This window comes from Rhodofomes roseus, assembly GCF_022264815.1.
Source record: "Rhodofomes roseus strain CIRM-BRFM 1785 chromosome Unknown C8Q71scaffold_2, whole genome shotgun sequence".
Classification (NCBI taxonomy): Eukaryota; Fungi; Basidiomycota; class Agaricomycetes; order Polyporales; family Fomitopsidaceae; genus Rhodofomes; species Rhodofomes roseus.
The window spans coordinates 441,841-459,668 of NW_025952958.1; the positions used below are offsets into that span (position 1 = coordinate 441,841).

The 17,828-nt window shown below is 54.0% G+C and overlaps 6 protein-coding genes across 6 annotated transcripts; 4 read left to right on the top strand and 2 right to left on the bottom strand.

Moving 5' to 3' along the window:
• Window positions 1-540: 540 nt before the first annotated feature.
• Window positions 541-2,471, top strand: C8Q71DRAFT_720028 (uncharacterized protein; the record flags this gene model as incomplete). The annotated part of the gene is made up of 7 exons (XM_047921331.1): window positions 541-591; window positions 921-991; window positions 1,159-1,182; window positions 1,308-1,647; window positions 1,707-1,772; window positions 1,828-2,342; window positions 2,435-2,471. The coding sequence occupies 7 exons, from the start codon at window positions 541-543 to the stop codon at window positions 2,469-2,471; spliced, it is 1,104 nt and encodes a 367-aa protein (XP_047783532.1).
• Window positions 2,472-2,585: 114 nt separating this feature from the next.
• On the bottom strand, window positions 2,586-3,382 carry C8Q71DRAFT_853034 (uncharacterized protein; the record flags this gene model as incomplete). The annotated part of the gene is made up of 4 exons (XM_047926889.1): window positions 2,586-2,803; window positions 2,856-2,895; window positions 2,974-3,252; window positions 3,302-3,382. 4 exons carry the CDS (start codon window positions 3,380-3,382, stop codon window positions 2,586-2,588), a joined length of 618 nt encoding a protein of 205 aa, XP_047783533.1.
• A 613-nt stretch (window positions 3,383-3,995) lies between these two features.
• Window positions 3,996-6,643, top strand: C8Q71DRAFT_733060 (uncharacterized protein). The gene is made up of 10 exons (XM_047922306.1): window positions 3,996-4,430; window positions 4,490-4,576; window positions 4,645-4,725; window positions 4,776-5,001; window positions 5,055-5,163; window positions 5,221-5,365; window positions 5,418-5,667; window positions 5,721-5,907; window positions 5,976-6,173; window positions 6,232-6,643. The coding sequence occupies exons 1-10, from the start codon at window positions 4,089-4,091 to the stop codon at window positions 6,524-6,526; spliced, it is 1,920 nt and encodes a 639-aa protein (XP_047783534.1). The 5' UTR covers window positions 3,996-4,088; the 3' UTR covers window positions 6,527-6,643.
• A 417-nt stretch (window positions 6,644-7,060) lies between these two features.
• Window positions 7,061-10,347, top strand: C8Q71DRAFT_853036 (uncharacterized protein; the record flags this gene model as incomplete). The annotated part of the gene is made up of 8 exons (XM_047926890.1): window positions 7,061-7,273; window positions 7,338-7,417; window positions 8,805-8,942; window positions 9,010-9,186; window positions 9,238-9,509; window positions 9,562-9,814; window positions 9,868-10,036; window positions 10,093-10,347. 8 exons carry the CDS (start codon window positions 7,061-7,063, stop codon window positions 10,345-10,347), a joined length of 1,557 nt encoding a protein of 518 aa, XP_047783535.1.
• A 241-nt stretch (window positions 10,348-10,588) lies between these two features.
• Window positions 10,589-11,604, top strand: C8Q71DRAFT_733067 (uncharacterized protein). Its single transcript, XM_047922307.1, is given in 3 exon segments — window positions 10,589-10,802; window positions 10,813-11,501; window positions 11,553-11,604. The coding sequence occupies 1 exon segment, from the start codon at window positions 10,860-10,862 to the stop codon at window positions 11,469-11,471; it is 612 nt and encodes a 203-aa protein (XP_047783536.1). The 5' UTR covers window positions 10,589-10,802; window positions 10,813-10,859; the 3' UTR covers window positions 11,472-11,501; window positions 11,553-11,604.
• Window positions 11,605-13,684: 2,080 nt separating this feature from the next.
• On the bottom strand, window positions 13,685-16,897 carry C8Q71DRAFT_853039 (uncharacterized protein; the record flags this gene model as incomplete). The annotated part of the gene is made up of 12 exons (XM_047926891.1): window positions 13,685-13,870; window positions 13,926-14,142; window positions 14,196-14,238; window positions 14,298-14,912; window positions 14,966-15,037; window positions 15,295-15,301; window positions 15,358-15,549; window positions 15,601-15,669; window positions 15,736-16,095; window positions 16,158-16,498; window positions 16,551-16,652; window positions 16,717-16,897. The coding sequence occupies 12 exons, from the start codon at window positions 16,895-16,897 to the stop codon at window positions 13,685-13,687; spliced, it is 2,385 nt and encodes a 794-aa protein (XP_047783537.1).
• Between the last annotated feature and the right edge of the window lie 931 nt (window positions 16,898-17,828).

Below are 17,828 nucleotides of genomic sequence, written 5' to 3' on the forward strand. Positions count from 1 at the left end.
GCACCATTCTCCGATAATTGTGCATGGAAGCATCAACTCACATCGAAGACAGTCAGAAGCAGCGGTCCAACGGGTATCTCATATGGGTGTCTCGATTGCACTCATTCCTAATCCGAGGTAGAGGCTTGGCGGCCGAGCTTGACAGAATGGTTCGTAGAGTGTAGACGGGGAGTCGGCCCTGCGCCGCGGCGGCGGCGGCGGAGAGCCTAGGAGCAAAAAAAAGAGTCAAGGCAGCGTAGAGGCAGAGTGCACGCCTCATAGTATGTGCTGGGCATTATAACGACGTGTGTCATATATGCGTGGCCCTCTGCTCCGCCTCATGAGACCACCTCAGGCTGTTAGCAGCCACTCCAAAGGTATTGCAGCGTTGACAAGGAATGATGGAAGCGGATATTGGTCGACGTCGATCCCGATCAGGAACAATTGTTCAATTTGGTTCAAATTCAATCGTTCAAACGTTCAACGTTCAGGCCCAGGGACGAAGCCTTTGGTAAACAGCGCCAAACACATCTGGTGGCGTAAGATGGCACTGACACGATCATGTGCACACCCCCTGGTTCAGCACGCGCGTCGCGCGTCGATCTGCTCCAGGTGTGTTCGTGCCAGCTGGACGAGACCTCCAGTATAGGTTAGTAAAGTCCTTCACCAAAATCAGAATTATGCTCGTATTGGTCAAATTTCTCTGACTCTGCATCGTACAGCATGATACGAGAGGCTCACAGCTGATTGCAGCCCAACTTGCTCGCTGCACGACTCGGAAGGCTTCGGATACCACATACACACACACTATGTGTATTACTTACAGCCTGCATCCCCTAGCGCGAACCACGTGTCCGTCTGATGACGTGCTGCGCTGCATACGAAGTCAACTCTGCACAACTCAGAATGAAAGCTAAGAACATGATCCGAGTCGTAGATAGCGACCTTCGCTAGCGCAATTGAATGTAACCCAAGCCAAGAATCTCGTCGCGTACGAAGGTGGTGCCACTGGGTGAGCAACACAAGTCATATCTTCCGAGCGCGGTCGTCTTATCTCCTTCACAGCATCGCGGTACCACACTGTCCACACAGGCGATGCACGCTTGCGTTCTACCTCACGAGTCTTGGAGCTCGGAGTCTTGTTAAAACCCCGATCTGATACTGGCGTAGTACGTACAGTACTACTGTTACGTCTTCAGCCGTGTGCGTACGGGCTGTATTAATTGGTATTAACCTTCAGTTCAAGTCAAAGTACCAGGTGCTAGTGTGCCGGCTCTGCATTGAACGTATCACCCCACCTCCATCCGGCTTGCTCCAGGTGCATGCAGAGGCTTGCAAATATCTCAGAAAGTCGCATTGAAGATGGCTTCGACTGACCATGACTACTCTGAGCCTACTCAAGGCCCAAGCCCCTTGAAGCGGTACAAGCACCCATTCACCGAGGATCCGGAGTGGGGATACTACACCCTCGAGGATGATGACCCTACAGACAAGGATACACCGCGTACGCTCGCCGAGCTGCGCATGTGCGCTCTGAGCGCGGCCATACGCGCGAAGCCAAATTGGTGGATGAAGTTCCGGGACGAGGAGATTCGGGCCAAGTGGCGGGAGGAGATCAAGGAGCAGGAGAGAGAGATGCCTCGTAACTTGCAGCTTACAGACAATATGGTGCGTCTTCGCAACTGGTGAGCTCGGGGGCGTCCGGATGACTGGATACATCGCAATAGATCAATTATACCATGGGTGAGCTCGAGGCATACGCTGCCCTTCGAGACCCAGAAGCTGGCATTGAGGTGTGTCGGTACACTCATGGAGAGAAATAGGATTTACGCTCACCTTTACTCGCAGTCTGGTCCATACGAGCGGATTTGGCAATCCGACAAGCTCATTCCTGCCTCCCTGAAGGCTGCTCTCGTTTCGGCAATCGCACCGCTCGAGTCCATGCCGGACTCCCAGAAGGATTGGCACCCAGGGTCCGACAGCAAAGTCCTCGATGTGGTTCATCCTTCGCTGTACCCTGTCGTCTACGGGCGCACTGCCGCTCGCGACACTCAGAACTTCCTCCAGCCTCGCGCGTCTGACATCGCTGCGATGTTCAGATCTGAGCGCTTCCAGTGGCTACCCTCGGACTTCCGCGTCGAGGCAGACGGGGCCGTTCGCTTGTTGTCGCCGTATATCAACAACATACACCCGGAAGATCATAGGGCACTCACCGATGTCGTCCCGAAAGTGCTAGAGAAGGCGGTGCCGATGTTCGAATGGGTGCTGTCTGACCTCGCGAGGGAGACGCAGCTGCCCACGTACTGCAACAGGGACGGGTCAGCTTCCAAGCGCCCTCGGCCGCCCCTCGGCGCGCCACCGCCGTATGTAGGACTCATGTCACCCTTGTCCACAACGCACCCGCCACTCAGACGATCCCGATAAGGTTAAACATTACTATGTATGTATAGGCCAGGTTTCGAATGGCTATGGCCAACAACATGGTGCGCTGAGGTGAAATAAATATGATACATAGATGAGTGTCGATGTACAGCGAAAGCAAGGTAGTAGACTACACTGTACATACATCAAGAGACAACATAGCTAACCGATATACCTCCCCTATCCTACTCCTCATCCTCGAATCTCAGGATCCGCGCATCCTTGTTGATAGGCACCAACCGGTACGCACTGCGCGTGCGCATGCTTGTCGTGGCATCAAAATTTTCTACCATCGTCTCCGACGTGTCGCTCCCAATGCTGCCACGATGAAGTAGGGCATTGATGCGAGCGTGTCGACGACACGTATCTTGGGCCTGTGTCTCTGTCAGGTAGACGAATGGCTCTGCATACTAGGATCAGCAGAAGCCACGGAGCGCCTCACATAGTGAACGTACCCTCGTGTCTGCCTCCGGACGTACCACCATCCAGCGAGGGCTGCGAACGCGCACGGGATGACTCGGAAGAGCATCATGAGCCGCCCGCGGCCCGCCTCCTCCTCCGCAGGTGCCATACACGGCGGATGGAATGAAGACGGTGTCGAGAGCCTGAGCGGCGACACGTTGTCGGTGGTCTCCGCGTGGCGTACGGGCGGGGCACATAGTAGCTTGCGGAACCAGCGATGGATGGCGGGGTAGCCGCCACAGATCGTACGGATGTTGCACTTGAAGTGGCCGACGTAGATTGGGTCGAAGCGCACGATGGCGACTTGTTCTGCTGCTTGTCCCAGAGGATGGGGACCGTGAAGCGGCCCTCATAGTCCGGCGCCGCGCGGAGGTAGAGGTCCTTGACGTGCTGCGCGCCGCGCAGCGGGGTTCGCGCCCGGGAACACGTCGACGCTCACGAAGGGCCAGCCGCGCTCGCCTATATGCGGGCAGATGACGCTGACGTCGATGAAGTCTTCGAGCTCCTTTAGTTTGCGCATGATCAGAGTGCGCGTTGCCCATGATAATAGCAGAACAGGTTAGCATGCGTAAGGTGATACGAGTAGTGCGACTCACGGCATGCGTAGGACACATAGAGGTGATAGCGACCTATCTAACGTACATCGGTGAGGCATTCCTGACGCAACGAGTGATCCTACACACCCTTCTCAGGCGCGAACGTCCCGCCCTTCTCAACCCAGTTCCGAAACTGAAACTGCTGCGGCACAGGAGGGTCTGATGCGGGCGCGGCGAGGCCAGCAGGCTAGGAGTCAAGAGGTGAGATGCTTTGAGTTTCTGAGGACGGATGCGGATGAGAGGCGGCCTCTCGATGCGCGCTTTGCCACTTCGGCGCCTGAGTTTACCTTGGGCGCCTGCGACCATCGCCTGCTCGACCCCATATTGTGGTCGAGGCGGAAGTTCGTAAGCTCTAATCTATCGAGAAATAGGTACTTGTATACTACTAGTTGCTGTATATGTACTAAAATTCTGACTTTCGTGGCTCACTCGCACAGGATCCCGCCCGACCTCTTGCTGTATTGCGGTCCTCGCGGTGCACGTGACGAGACACGACCGGAGGCGCGACGCGTCGCGTCGCGTTTGTTCGCGTTTACTGCAAGACGTGACGTTTCGAACCCTTGTCGTGTGCACTCGCTAGATAGCCCAGTCCATCTCTCTGTGTTGCTTTGCGTCACCTTGCTCGCTGGAATGCCCGAATACACCGAGGTCTTTGCTTGTCACCATACTGTTCGCCGCTGGTTCGACGCTGTCGAGACAACCTCCGAGTCGACGCTCCAACTGCAAGCAATATGGGCAGATGCGACAAAGAAGGAACAAGACCGTTTGAAGAAGGATTGCCCCGGCAAACGAGGCTTTGTTTACAAGCTTGGGCCAAACTCCAAAGTCAAACGCGGTTCGAAGTCCGCACAGCAGCCAATATGGCCTCATATTGGTGGCCGTGCTCGTCCGTCTCTGGAGGGACTGTGCCTCTGCGATGTTCAGCGTACGCCTCGCACGCTTGTTCTTGATTTAGGTCAGCTTGCATTCCAGGTGAGAATCGTGCGCGTTGCTCTCCATGCGATGTCACTGCAACTCAATTACTTTCTTAGATACAGCTTCTGACGCACTGTATGGCGCAAGTCTATACGCGCGTACAATGGGACCAGGAGATCGCAGCGGTTAGCTGTGTAGATAATGTATGTGTTCCCTGCGACTTCATTGGCTGTGTATATGGGACTCATACAAGGTGCAACCATGATGCCAGGCCCGAGGGTTCCGTGTTGGTATAGGCCTTGACTTTGGAGAGTTCATTGTCGCGTTTCTCACTCTTGATCAGCTGTGGACTGTTAGTGAGGCTTGTCGTGTTTAGTATGTACATTCTAACATCGCTATTAGCCGCATTGGGTCGTCCGTCCGGAAGGGACACTGCCGGTTCAACACCACGACATCCATGACGACTACCATGGATTCCTTAACATGTTGGCAGATTGTCTAGTGCAGGTGCACAAGGGTGGGTTTGCTGAGCACACTGCTCTGGCCACTACGTACCTTCGAGAGGATATGGGAGGACTTTGCGGCGGCCTAGGCACGTATTCGGTAGTCGAGGTCTTTTTCAGAGCTGGTGAGCGGTCCAAGTGTGTTGTGTGTGATTGTCTGACAATATTTCCCACCTAGGCTTGTCAGTCTTCCTCACAGTGGGCGAGTTGTTCGCTTCCCCGTCGCGTTTGGCCCGTTTTTGTGCTGCGTTCTGGGTATTTACGCACGAGGCACATACTGAGATACCGTGGGTGTGGTGCTTCACAATGTTCAACGTATCAGCTGACTTGCATGCATCTTTTAGAGCGTTCATGAAGGATGCTTTCATAGGCTATGTTCTTGCGCCGACAGAAGACCAGCGTATCCAGTATTCGTACCGCCTGCATGTCCACGGAAAGCAGCATGTGAGAGTTTCCGCGCGGATGAAGCAGTTGCAAGTAACATACGAGGTATGCATGTTTGTAAATGCATATACATGTACTGATACGTGTTACATATCAGTCTATCCTTGCTGAATACACTCAGATTGCTGATGGGGCGGAGAGTCTTGAGAATGTACCAGTGGCAGGAATCCGTGGGCCGGAAATCCAGCTGTACGATGTCTTTGAGCCGACCTACGTTCAGGCCGCGCTGATCAGGGAGACCGAATCGCTCGGTCATCTTGTTTTTGGACGTGAATTCTGGACACGTTTGGGGCTGGGGAATACGGAGGAGAAGACTGACCCACTCACTGCTATGTATCAGAAACTTGGTACGCTTATAGCATTTGCTTTTGCCGGTCAGAGCTGATGAGAAGCTATTCAGGGCTTCTGGATACGTGTACGCACCTCGACCTCGAAGTTTATTCAGATTCTCTCTTTTTGTCGTCTCGGCAGCTCCGCGAGTGCAAGATCGACACGATGCTGTACAGGTGTTACAACATAAGTTCGCAAAAAGCTCTGTGGAGCATTACGTCTGTGTTTCCGCTATCACTGGTACCCTTTGAGTCATGGTATGTGGTCGTTCAGTAATCTGTATTTAGCGTGCAACGATGGAGCTCACGCATTTCATACAACATAGGAGGTCTTTGGGTGGTACATCCAAGTCATGGGCTGTCACTTGTGACCGAACCTTCGACTTGGCACCCAATGCTGAACGCGACGCGAATACATTCATCAATGTAGTCAAGGGACGCGACGTCGCTGTGGGCCCATTGGAATATTGCGGACTTGGTCGTCGCATTACTCGTGGAGGTCCTAAAGGAAAGAAGAATTGCATGTATGTCGGAGGCCCATTTACTCGGAGCCATCCTCCCTCATTGACGTTATATCTGTAGGTTAGTTGTATGCCAGAATAGCCCCGTTCTTCCAGAACACTTCCGGCAACGACAGCTTGCAAGTGAGCAGAAGAAGAAGGACGGTCGACACAAACCTGGGGTACGCAAGGTCGTGTCCAAGCGTACAAGCGGGCCGGGTGGTTGGCAGCCAAAGCTTGGTACAAAGCGCAAGTCTGAGGGTGCACCCGAGGATCAGGCACTCCAAGAGATTGTTCCTCCTGGGGAGAACGGGGTGAAGCGACGCCGCCTTCATGCAGATGCCAAGATAGCAATGGGGTGTAGTTCAGTAGCATAGTACATACATTGAATATTGTGCGAAGTCCACCTGTGTGGGGACGGATACGGCTGCATCGCCTAGTTGTACCTCCACACCCTTCAATTGCTCGGCAAGCACATTCCCCATCGATCCAAACCCGCCTTCCCAAACCCGCCTTCACAGCCAGTCCTCGCAAGGCGACCCTTCCAGCGGCGACCTGCACGGACGTGTACGTGTACGTCCTGGAGCAGGTCGTTCACTTTGAGGAGACAGACGGTGCGTTGAACGTTCGCGCGGCTTCTCCTAATGGGCCAGCGGTGTCATTGGCAGACGGAGGCACAAGGCTGCCCGGCGATGGGGTCGACGGTGACGGACAGTGTGAGGACGGCGCCGGAGCACGACGTCGAGCCCAAGATCTCCATCGCGATCCCGAGGCGGCTCGCCCACCCCAAGCGCGTGCCGATCGAGAAGGCACTCTTCATGTTCCATTGAACGAGGACGAGGACGAGGTAGCTGCGAACGGGCAGAGGTGCGTTTAACACTTCTGTGATGGCCTCTGGTTACTTACTATTTATGTCTTCTTTCTTGCTTGCCGTCCTCGAGCACGTCAAAGTCCCTCCTCCTCTTCCTGTTTCCATCCCCGACAACATCACCGTCGACGTCAGCGACGGCTCCGCCGACCTCCCCTCGCACATGCTCGCCGTCTGCAAGAAGGACATTGCTGAGGGCGAGTGCAACATCATCGCTACGCTCGTCGCCCACGAGTGCGTGTGGGGACATCAACTAGTACGCTCACCTCCCGTCACTCTCGTCTTCATCTCCACCCTGCTCTCTCACGCCGTCGCCGGAGACCCCTGCGCAAATCACCATTCCCATCGTCCCTCTTAGCCTCCTTAGCCCTGAGCACTTCCGCGAGCTCATGGGCTACATGTATGTTGGTGCGAGGCACACGCGCCGACGAAGAGCCTGCAACACAGTACGCCCGGTCAGTGAGTGAGTAAGAACGGCTATCCAATCAGGAAACGCACCAACATCTGTCCTCCGAGCGGGCCCAGAGTGTGTGTTGTGTCCGGCTCCTTGCATGCGAATGTCGTTCCGGGAAATAGCGGAGCTGGCCAGCTTGGTTTCGCACGCGGTGTCGAGCGGTGCCGTGGGGGATGGGTGAAATCTGTCGTGAAGAAGCAAGCGTTTAAGGGGAAAGATGAGTGAGGTGACAAGACGATGACGAGACGGTTACTGGGCTTGACAACGGCATTCGCGAGACGGACGGCTCGCGCGCGCAAAGAGCTCGGTCGGCAGCATCAGAGTCAATAGCGTGCGGCACACTGGCATACAAGGAAGAGCCGGTGGTGATGGCACGAAGACGTGCGATATGGTTTGCTCGCTGCGGGGCGACGGCGGGTGATGCACACTCGGCGCGTTTGAGTGTGACTGGCGGGCGTCGTCGCTGGTGCTGATGACGGGCCGTTGCTGGTGATGATGATGGGTCGTAGAGAGTCGTAGGCGGATGAACAACTTGAAGCGCGGAGAATGCACAGGTCAAGCAAGATGTTGGCGAGAGAGCGCGCTCCGAGTCTGAGTGAGACACGGCGCGCGCCGCTGAGAGTAGCCTGAGTACTCTTCTGTCGCGTTGTCATCTGGCATGCGGCGCCGCGGATCCGTTTTGAGGCTGCGTAGGCGAGGGTCATTGAGTGCAGAGGTCAAGTGCAGAGCAGGTCGGTGGCGCGTGCAGAGAGTGGACAACTGCCGGGGTTAGGGCGCACGGGGTTAGGGGCTCAATGGACAGTTCCAGTCGTTGGGCACGTTCATCTTGGTCAGACACAACGACGACCATCTCCATCCCTTGCCGCGTCAACAGCAAGTTCTCGGTGTCCAGCGTGGGTCTCAAGGCATATTGGGCTGCCCTGGAGTGTGGGAGGTACGTTGAGATGGGCGCTTATAGAGCGGCGCACACAGACTCACCGGCACTGGGCTGAGTCTGCTAGTACTCAATTTGATCGAGTGAACAACGCGTTCCCTTTCGCATCTTCACCCGACCATTATAACACCGGCAAGTAAGTTTTTTGGCATCAATATGATCAGTTCTAGAGTTGAGGTGATGCCATTTGCAGACGCTGCGTTTATTCCAGCCCTGTGCAGCAATGCAAGAGGATTTTGAAGACATCGGTGCTGAAACTCAACACGACGGTTCAGATGCGTTGAATAGACAAGACGGACCGATTGTGGAGGAAGTGACTCCAGTGAAGCGTCGTAATCAACACAAGCCATGCCGTGTGTACTCATTTATTCTGTCACCGTTGCATGGCTACCGTCTAAGCTTCACCGTTTGGTGCTTCACAGCTCCAGCGGATATCATACGTGGGCATGTGACCTACTACTACACTCTAGGTCTGTCGGACAGTAAGATCGCCGAGAGCTGCCAGCAGCACTTCAACACTGAGGTGTACGGCCTTAGGTGCGTTCATGAGGCTTACGGCCAACGTCCACCTTGCGAACTAACTCTATATCTGATCAATTATCAGCAATACAACGGTCAAACGTCTACGAGCCCAGTGGAACTTGCCCAAAACTCGCCAGCAGAACCATACTGCTGTATCAATAGACCCGTACTGCCGTGCTCTCAAAGCCCGGTACCCTACCTATGGAGCCCGACAGATGACGAGCACCCTGCGCATCACGTACAACATACGAGTTTCAGAGTACGTCTTGCTAGTGATGGGCCTAGATGCACTCACATATTCGCATGTTAGGTCAATGGTGGGCAAGTGGCTCAAGGAATTTGAGCCTAATGCCGTCCAAGCACGCAAGCATCGCAAGTTTAAACGCCATCAGTTCTGGGCTGCTGGAGTGAATGATGTTTGGGCGTTTGACCAGCATGATAAATGGGCACGCTTTGGTCTTTTTCTCCACCTTTGCATTGAGCCGGTCGCCGGCGAGATCAAGTGGCTGAAAATATGGTGGAATAATTCAAATCCTCGTCTCATCACAAGCTACTATCTGGAAGCTGTGCGTAGCATTGGCGGTAAGTGAATGTACACTTCACGGAGCCATCTCTGACAGTGTATCCATCATAGCTGTGCCCCTTGTCACTCAGAGCGATCCAGGCAGCGAGAACTTTGGCATCGCAAATGCCCAGACGTACATGCGCCATACTCTTGATCCTACACTTGCAGACACCTTACAACACCGTTGGATGCGCGGCCACATGAACATCAAGCCAGAGATCATGTGGTCGGTCCTCAATCGCTCATGGAAACCTGGCTTTGAGGCCAAACTTCAGTACGGTATTGATAACGGGTGGTATAATCCTGCAAATGAGCTTGAGACGTGAGTATGCATGCGTTACCGATCCTCCACTGCTGTTGATTCATCCTGTTTAGCCTCGTATTTCGCTGGCTGGCAATCCCTTGGCTTCAAGCAGAGCTTGATGCGTGGGCACTACACTTCAACTCGACGCCGAGACGTGCAAGCAAACACAAGGTTCTCCCGCAGGGAATACCAACAATGATAGCCCAGAACCCGGCTGCATTCAACGTGGTTGACTTCAAGGTTGGGACAACTTCGGTCTTAACCTTCGCAGTTCAGCTCACAAATGAGCTACTCAGATTCCTGTACCAGCAGACCTCGTAGATGAGGTCGAGGAACTGTGGGCACCTCCTGATCATCCAGTTTTCGAGTGCGTTCCACCGTACATCGCAGGCAAGCTGGAGGAAGCCATTGAAGCCTTGGGTCGGCCTGCAATCTCCATGGAGACGTTCTGGGCTATTTACCTCCAGGTACTCGAGTACATCAGGAAAATATCCCCCTCGGAATTAGCATCAACGCCGCAACATTCACAGCATTACTGCAAATACTTGTGATTACTATACAATGCAAAAATCATTCGTAACATTCTCAATACTAGTGCGAATTCTTATGTATGATATGAACCGTTTCTGTATACCAAGTAATGTTCGCGTCATTGACATCATTCACTGCGTCAGGTGCCAGGTTCACATACAGAACAGAAATAAGCATTGTATTCCAGTGACGAACGAACATGGTGGTACTAATACAAGATCAAAGCTATACAAGCTTTGGTACTAGTGATGTAGGTAGAATATAGTACACTCATCGAGGACGTTCTTGCTCGTACCGGAGGCTTACCCGTACCCGTACCCGCGAGGGTGGTACCTGCCCGGCGGGTACGGGTCATCCGCGGGTCTCGCAGGTTGGCGCGGGTGCGGGATTGGCGACGGCTCAAGCGGGCGAGGAGAGCGGCGGACGGCGGGTGAGCGTGCGAGGACGCGCACAATCGCGCGGGCAAGCAGGGCGTAGGCGTGCGGGCATGCGTGCGGGAAATCGCAAGCGCGAGGAGCAAGTGGGTAGACAGATGAGTGGGCGGGTAGGCCCTGCCCGCTGCCGGTCGCCGTGCGTATCCCGGGTACGTGCAACCTGTACTGCGCGCGTAGCAACCGCTCGTCGGCCATTGTTGTGTGTGGGGCATTTGCCCTGCCCGCTGCTGGTCGTCGTGTGCGTCGCCTGTGCGGGCAGGTTGCCCGGTTTCCCGCCGGTCCACTCACCTGCTGGTCTGCCTCCCGGTCTGTCCATCTGCCTGCCCTCCTGTCTGCTCATCGGTCTACTCACCTGCCTACGCGCTCTCGGCCTCGCCCCCACCCGTCTCTGCTGGCATTCGCTCGCTCGCGACCTTGTGTGCGTGGTGTCCGGTCGCTGGCCGTGCTTGCGCCCTGGGCATTTGCCGCGCCCGTTTGTGGTTGCCGTGCGTGTCGCCTGCGCGGGCAGCTCGGTCGCTTGGGTGCGACTCTGCTCGCCTGTGAGGCGCGACCAGGCGGCGGGCAGGCGCGACCGGGCGGCGGGCAGGCATGCCGCGTGCGTGCAAGCGAGGGCGCCGGGTGTGCGATCGCGCAGGTGGGCGGTCGAGAGGAGAGGGTGGGTGGGTATGTGTGCGCCTGCGCGGGGCGAGGGGCGTGGTGCACGACCATGACGAAACCTTCGGTGCACATAGGCACCAGTCCTACCAATATCTCTTCGTCAACGAGCTCGCGGAGAGACAAGTACTACTCACCTTTCGTGAGCACCGCTCAGGGAGACGTTGAATCGGTTGATGACGAGACGACAGTAGCTCTCAGTCGCCAAGTCGTTAACGCCCGGGTCTCGACCGGAGGAGAGCACGTGATGCCACTGCCACGTCAGGCGCTCCCACCTCCAAGTCCTACCTCCACGCCCTCTGCTACGGCCACTCTCCGCTGTCTGCCTTCTCCTGCCCGCTCGCTGTTTGTCTCGCCCACGACACTTGACTGGCTCACACCCAGCCGTCTCCTGGCAGTCTGCAGTCCGAGCCCCATCATGATCAAACGGCGGCCAGCGCGCAGCCTCTGATATCCGGCTGTGGCGAGCTCGAAGGTCGCTCAGAACCTGCCGACAACGGCGGATGCTCGCCGTATGGGGACGGATACGGCTGCATCGCCTGGCTGTACCTCCGCGCCCTCCGAATGCTCAGCAAGCTCGCGTCATAGGATTTTGAAGATGGCGGCCGTGAGGACGAAGGCGTCAGCGGCCGCGCAGACGAGGGATGATGGCTGGAACTGGGTCGTGAGTAATCGTGGTGACCGTAATGCTGAGGCGATTCTGTATACGCGTCTGGCATCGACGACATGGAGGACACAGAGTATCCCGACGTCGGCCTGCTGTGAGGCGACAAGCCACCAGCGCTATAGGGGGATCGGCTCATCGGGACACTAGCGTAGGACGAGTGCGTCTTGTATAAGTCTCGCATAATGTCTCGTTCTACTCATTCTCACTTCCTCTGCAGATCCAATTGACAAATACGCGTCGCAGAGCTGCTCGTGAAGGAGGTCGACGTGACCCGCTTGACAGTGCAGAACGCCGTCGTCGTCTCTGCCTCGAACCCGTGTTCGGACTCATCAGGTAGGCGGACAAGTGCATGTCCATCTGTACTCTGCTCACGGCCGTCGCAGGGGCCGGCTCGGCGTGATTACTCGCGCGCTGTTTGTGCAACACCATTTCTCTTACTTGCTGAGCGCGCGGGAACGCAATGCGCAACTGGTGTTCACTTAGGTTGTGTCATGGTTAAGCAGCTTGGTGAGTCTTTCCCGGTCTCCTCGCAAACAGTCTCGAACCTGAAGTTGTCTGTTTCCATGCACGAGCGTGAGCACGCCCATGACACTCACTCGCCAGCTGAGTACCGCGGTGGCGAGTTTGCAGAACAACCAGAATGTTGTCAAGACTTGTATCTGCGCAGGGTGAGTGTGTTTCTGGTCTCATGCAAAGGAGGCGTGTTGACGGCTAGCATTTCTCTGCCTTGTCCTACAGACCGCCTGTCTCCCCGCTCTGGCTGGTATGGGTAGTTTCTGTAGCATTGTTGAGGACAACGTACTCGGTCATGTTGCTATTGGTTGTTATTGTTCACTCGTCTCGTTGTGATGGGCCTCTCTGCCTACTACCTACTCGTAATCTTGGATACTGGATGTGTGTAGTGTGACACTCATTAATAATACTGTTTGAATGCAATGCAATTACACGTAATGTTCTCTTCAGTATTCTGTGTGAATGGGAATATACTGCTAGATTGTTGTGAATGTTCAGAGTATACTGTAGAACATGTTGCTCATTATTAGGTATGTCGAACAAATGCTTCACGATTCGAGGTATTATTGAGTATTCCTATAATAGACCCACTGGGACCAGGGAATGTTTGGTTTTACGAGAACAGGAAGAATAGTCGTTTTTACTGGCAATGCTGTGGAATAACATGTTGTTCTTGCTAATTCACCAGAGGTATTTTTCCTGATGTATATGCGAGCACCAGAGCGTCAGAACCCTGAGGAACAAGCCCTCCTTCTGTCCAGCGTGTTAGACAGCCGTCAGCCGCATAATGCTGAGCCCATCATGCTCATGCCAGGCTTGCTGAACCTTCAAGATAATGGCCAACACTTCAGTGGGCCAGAGAATGCTGACGCGGAGAACTTGAACCCTGACGCTCAGGGTAGTGCTGTTGGGTGGTTCACAGATGAAGAAGACGATGGAGAAGATGCTGGGTTTTTCTGAGGTGTTCTCATCATGTACTGTTTGCTAGACCACCCCAATTTCAACTGTTTGTTCTTGTCTAAACATCAATGTGCGAGCTGCACGTCTGTATGTAAATAATCACATTACATAGCAACAGCGTTGGGCCCATCATTCCCTTCCGTCCTCATGCACTATTGCACCGCCAGGAAGAATGCCGTGCTCTGGAACGGCGTTGGACCCTGAGGCTGAGGTCTGCTCTGTGCGTAACCCAGTAGCAACTCGAGTGGGTTGAAACAGCGGCTCTGGTTCTCCATTCCCTACGCCTTGGATAGACGGAACAGCGGTCTGCAATGCCTAGGCATCAATCAGAACTATGTCCACACACGCTCAGATTCAGCATGACACTCACCTCCCGGTGTGTCCGAACACCACCTACCAATGAAGCTGGCTTTCTATTAGTCGCCCGCGAAGATGCTTGCGTATCCAGACCATTTGAACGTCGCGTGCTCTGGATACCAACTTCCTCCAAGGAAAAGAACTTGCAGAACTTCGAGCAGTCATGCTCTGCGACGAAGTTGGTGTATGCAGACGTGATGTTTCCACCTGCAAACACGTCCCCGACTTGCCTGTAGGCATAGAGTTAGGTAGTAGAGAAGAGAGAAGATGCAAATGGACGCACGGTGCTGTGATAATCTGTGGATCTGACAGCAACGTAGTACCACCTGCGCAGACATATCTGTGTGAATTTCTCAATAATTCTAAACTGAGGCGTTATTCATACCTTGGAAATCGGAGACAAATGCTAGACCACTAGTCTTGATATACTGAACATGCTGACAGAAGACGAGGAAGTCTGCGATGTGCTGCAGTGCCGGCGTACACGAGGTCGACAGCAAGGGCGTCGGGGAGTTATTATTGATGTACTTACGCCACACCCCGTGTTCCCGTGGATCAATGCGTTCTTCCACCATGAACACTTTGCGCTCTATTGATTCCTTGTCCTCAATCGCTAAGGCCACGCGAACAAAACGCATCACCGGAATGGGAAACGGCGGCTGCCTAGCAGAGCCTGCGAGAAACTCGTAGACAATGTTCATAAGCGCAGATGCCCACTGCAGACATAAGATCTCCCGTCCTAGCTCCACGATTTGTTGGCCACTTGGCGCAAAGTCAATGCGCACCTTCGCAGCACTGGCACGAAGCTCCGTGTCATCCCGTCTGATATAAATCTGCTTGAGGACGACGCTGCCTGATGATGGGAAATCTGGCAGCGCTGGGCTGGTCTGACCGAAAAATGCTGCTTTGAACGCCCCTAGCTGTGGTGCACTTGCTGGGCTATAGAATACGGTGCCAGCAATCGGCGGTTGTTGTGAATTCCAGGAGGAGGAGTCACCGGCTGGAATTATGTGTCAGCAAAACACCCTGAAAAGGCCGTAGTACAACACGCACCCTCCCGAACCAGAGCTGCAAACGTCTTGTTTGGATACACGCGGAAAGAAACAGCGATGTTCACAGAATACACTGCACATAGAACGTCTCTCTGTTATCACGCAAGTCCAGTCTGCACAGATGAATGAAATGTAGGCGTACACAATGCCATTGCAGCTGGTCGCGATGGCCCTTGTTGGCCACGAAGAGCACGCTCTATTGCATCAGCAGAAAGGGCAGATGGAGGTGAATGTAAGTCCATCTTGTTGCGTTTCCATGATATCTGAGAACAAATAGGAGCGTGAATGATTCCAGCTATGCAAATCATATCCATAATGAGATGTACGCACCTCTGAGCTGCCCGTGTCATCAGCTACCTCTTTCCCCCTTTTCTTTCCCGATGAGCTACTAACCAGTGATCGTGCCACACTGCGCTCGGCGAGGTGACTTGGACGATCATAGTAGCTACGATCACTGTTCTCTTGCATGATCGGTGACTTGCTGACCGGCGCTGTCGTGGCATATGATACACCGGCTTCTTCGTTGTGGACATTGGCCGAGTCCAGTGCAGCATCACTACTACGCCAGTGACGTGGCATAAGATGCTAGGCTACATGTTAGCAATACAACAGCAACGGTACATAACGTCTACATACCTCGATCTTTGATGTACGTACCATCGACATGGAACCAGCATCGTCTGGGATGTCGTCGTTCTCGGGCTCCTAGATACGGACACATGTGAATGCTGACTCAAATACTGCCAAGCTCAGAAAATTGAATGTACTGACTGTACCTGCCTCCCGATGACGCTTATGTGACCGAGCTTTGGTGTACGTGCCCCACGGGATTTCCAAAACAACCTCGATGGGCTTCAGGTTGTTGACCTTCGCCACTCTTGGTTTTGCCATTCGGGCATTGTCCTTCTGTGCCAATGAGGCAGCTAGGGGAAGTGCATCACGGTCATCTTCGCCTTCACCGAGCGGAAGGATCGGGACACGGTCCTTGTTGCGAAGTGTGCATTCATCGTAGGTGAGCAACGCTTCATGGGACCACTCTCCATACACGCTGTAAAGCGTTGTGAAAACCAGATCCTTGAGAGCCCTGGCACCAATATGCACAGGGACGTCGCCAATAGACTCCTGGACAGTCTAGTGTCATTGAACAGCGATCAGCATATGCAACATAGAATATTATGGACGAAGCGACATACCCCAACTTGTATCGGCCTTTTTTTGCCTTCCTCGAGCGTCACCATAGATGCCTTCACCACGACCACATCCGACGGCCCGACCAGCTTGCTGTCTCGCGCGTTGCGTTGAAGCATCTCGCGGATGCGGTGATAGTATTGGTGAACAGATTGATAACCGAGTTTCGTACCCTTCCTTTCCCGGCTAATAGCAACGGCGTCACGCAGCATGATGTTGAAGACCTCTCCGCCAGGGACATGGACAGCCGGCTTGAACTGGCCGGCCCGTCCAGCCGGAACGGGTGGAGGGAGCATAGCATTGGAGCTACGCCCTCCTTGGCCAATGGCAACAACATGGGCAGCCTCTGTGACACAGACCATTGAGCGTCACGAGTTCATGAACAACAAGACACATACCTCCGCGCTGCGCAGCAGCAATATCCTTTGAAATATGAAAACGAGAGGCACCGTTTCCAGCATCGCTCGGGACGCTTGGGACGCTCTGAAAGCCATCAACCGCTTTTGGATACAGACTGATATTAGACAGGTAGTGAGACGGTACTGTAGGCAAACTATGACGTACGAATGCCCTCCCGCGCGCCCTTGCGCACATAATAATCATAGCACGTTTGGCACAGCATCTTCGCTCCCATGCCCTGGTAGGCCGAGCGCAACAAACGAAGCTGGCCTTGATTCTGGACATTTTTATTGGGGCAATTTTGGCGTTGGCAGCGGGTAGCCTGTTGCGACGAATAGAGAGCCATTGATGTTTTGCCGAATCAGAGAGTGTAGATTAGAGGATACTAGTCATAGATACTAGATATTTGAGAATAGGCAGCTTTAGTATAGGCAGCTAGTTGGACAGGAAGAGCAGTTGGCAAGGGCACGTACAAGTTTGGCTGGACAGCACGTGCGCTGTGGCCGCACCCAAAAAGGCAATGTGAGATCAATCAGTGCGGCTGAGCCGTTCGATAGCCTTGAGGCAAGTCCTAGTATTGAAGTAATGGCCCTATGTCACCGGCTGGTTAAGATGTCTATATCTGACAGTACTGTTCTGGACATGAGGAGCAATATACCAGATGTTCCACACCTTACCCTCGCCTTTACTTGCAGCCACAGCAACTATTGCTCAGGAATTGGCCATATGCCGGGCTCCAAGTCAAGATCTTTTCAGCTGGATGGACTCAGTTATACATTCAGACCCTCATACTACATGTCCCATATCTTACTGACTTCCCCCTCACCTTTACTCGCAGCGAACCCCGCCAGGCTGCCCCGCAAGCGCTCGCGAGCGTCAGCCACAGCAACTCTTGTTGAGGAATTGGCTGTACACTAGCCCCAAGTCAGGATTTCTTCAGCTGGATGGACTTAGTTATACATTCAGATTCTCATACTACATGTCCCATATCTTATTGACTTCCCCCTCACCTTTACTTGCAGTGAACTCTGCCAGCCCCGCAAGCGCTCGCGAGCGTCTCGCAGCCACAGCTTGAACTCTTGCTGAAGAATTGGCTATACACCAGCTCCGAGTCAGTATTTTATTGGCTGGATAGACTCATATATTCATTCAGAGTCTAATATTAAATGTGCCACATCTTACTAACTTTCCCCTCACCTTTACTCACAGCAAACCCCACTCCGCTCTGCAAGCGCTTGCGAGCGTCTCGCAGCCACAGCAAGTCTTGCTCACGAAAT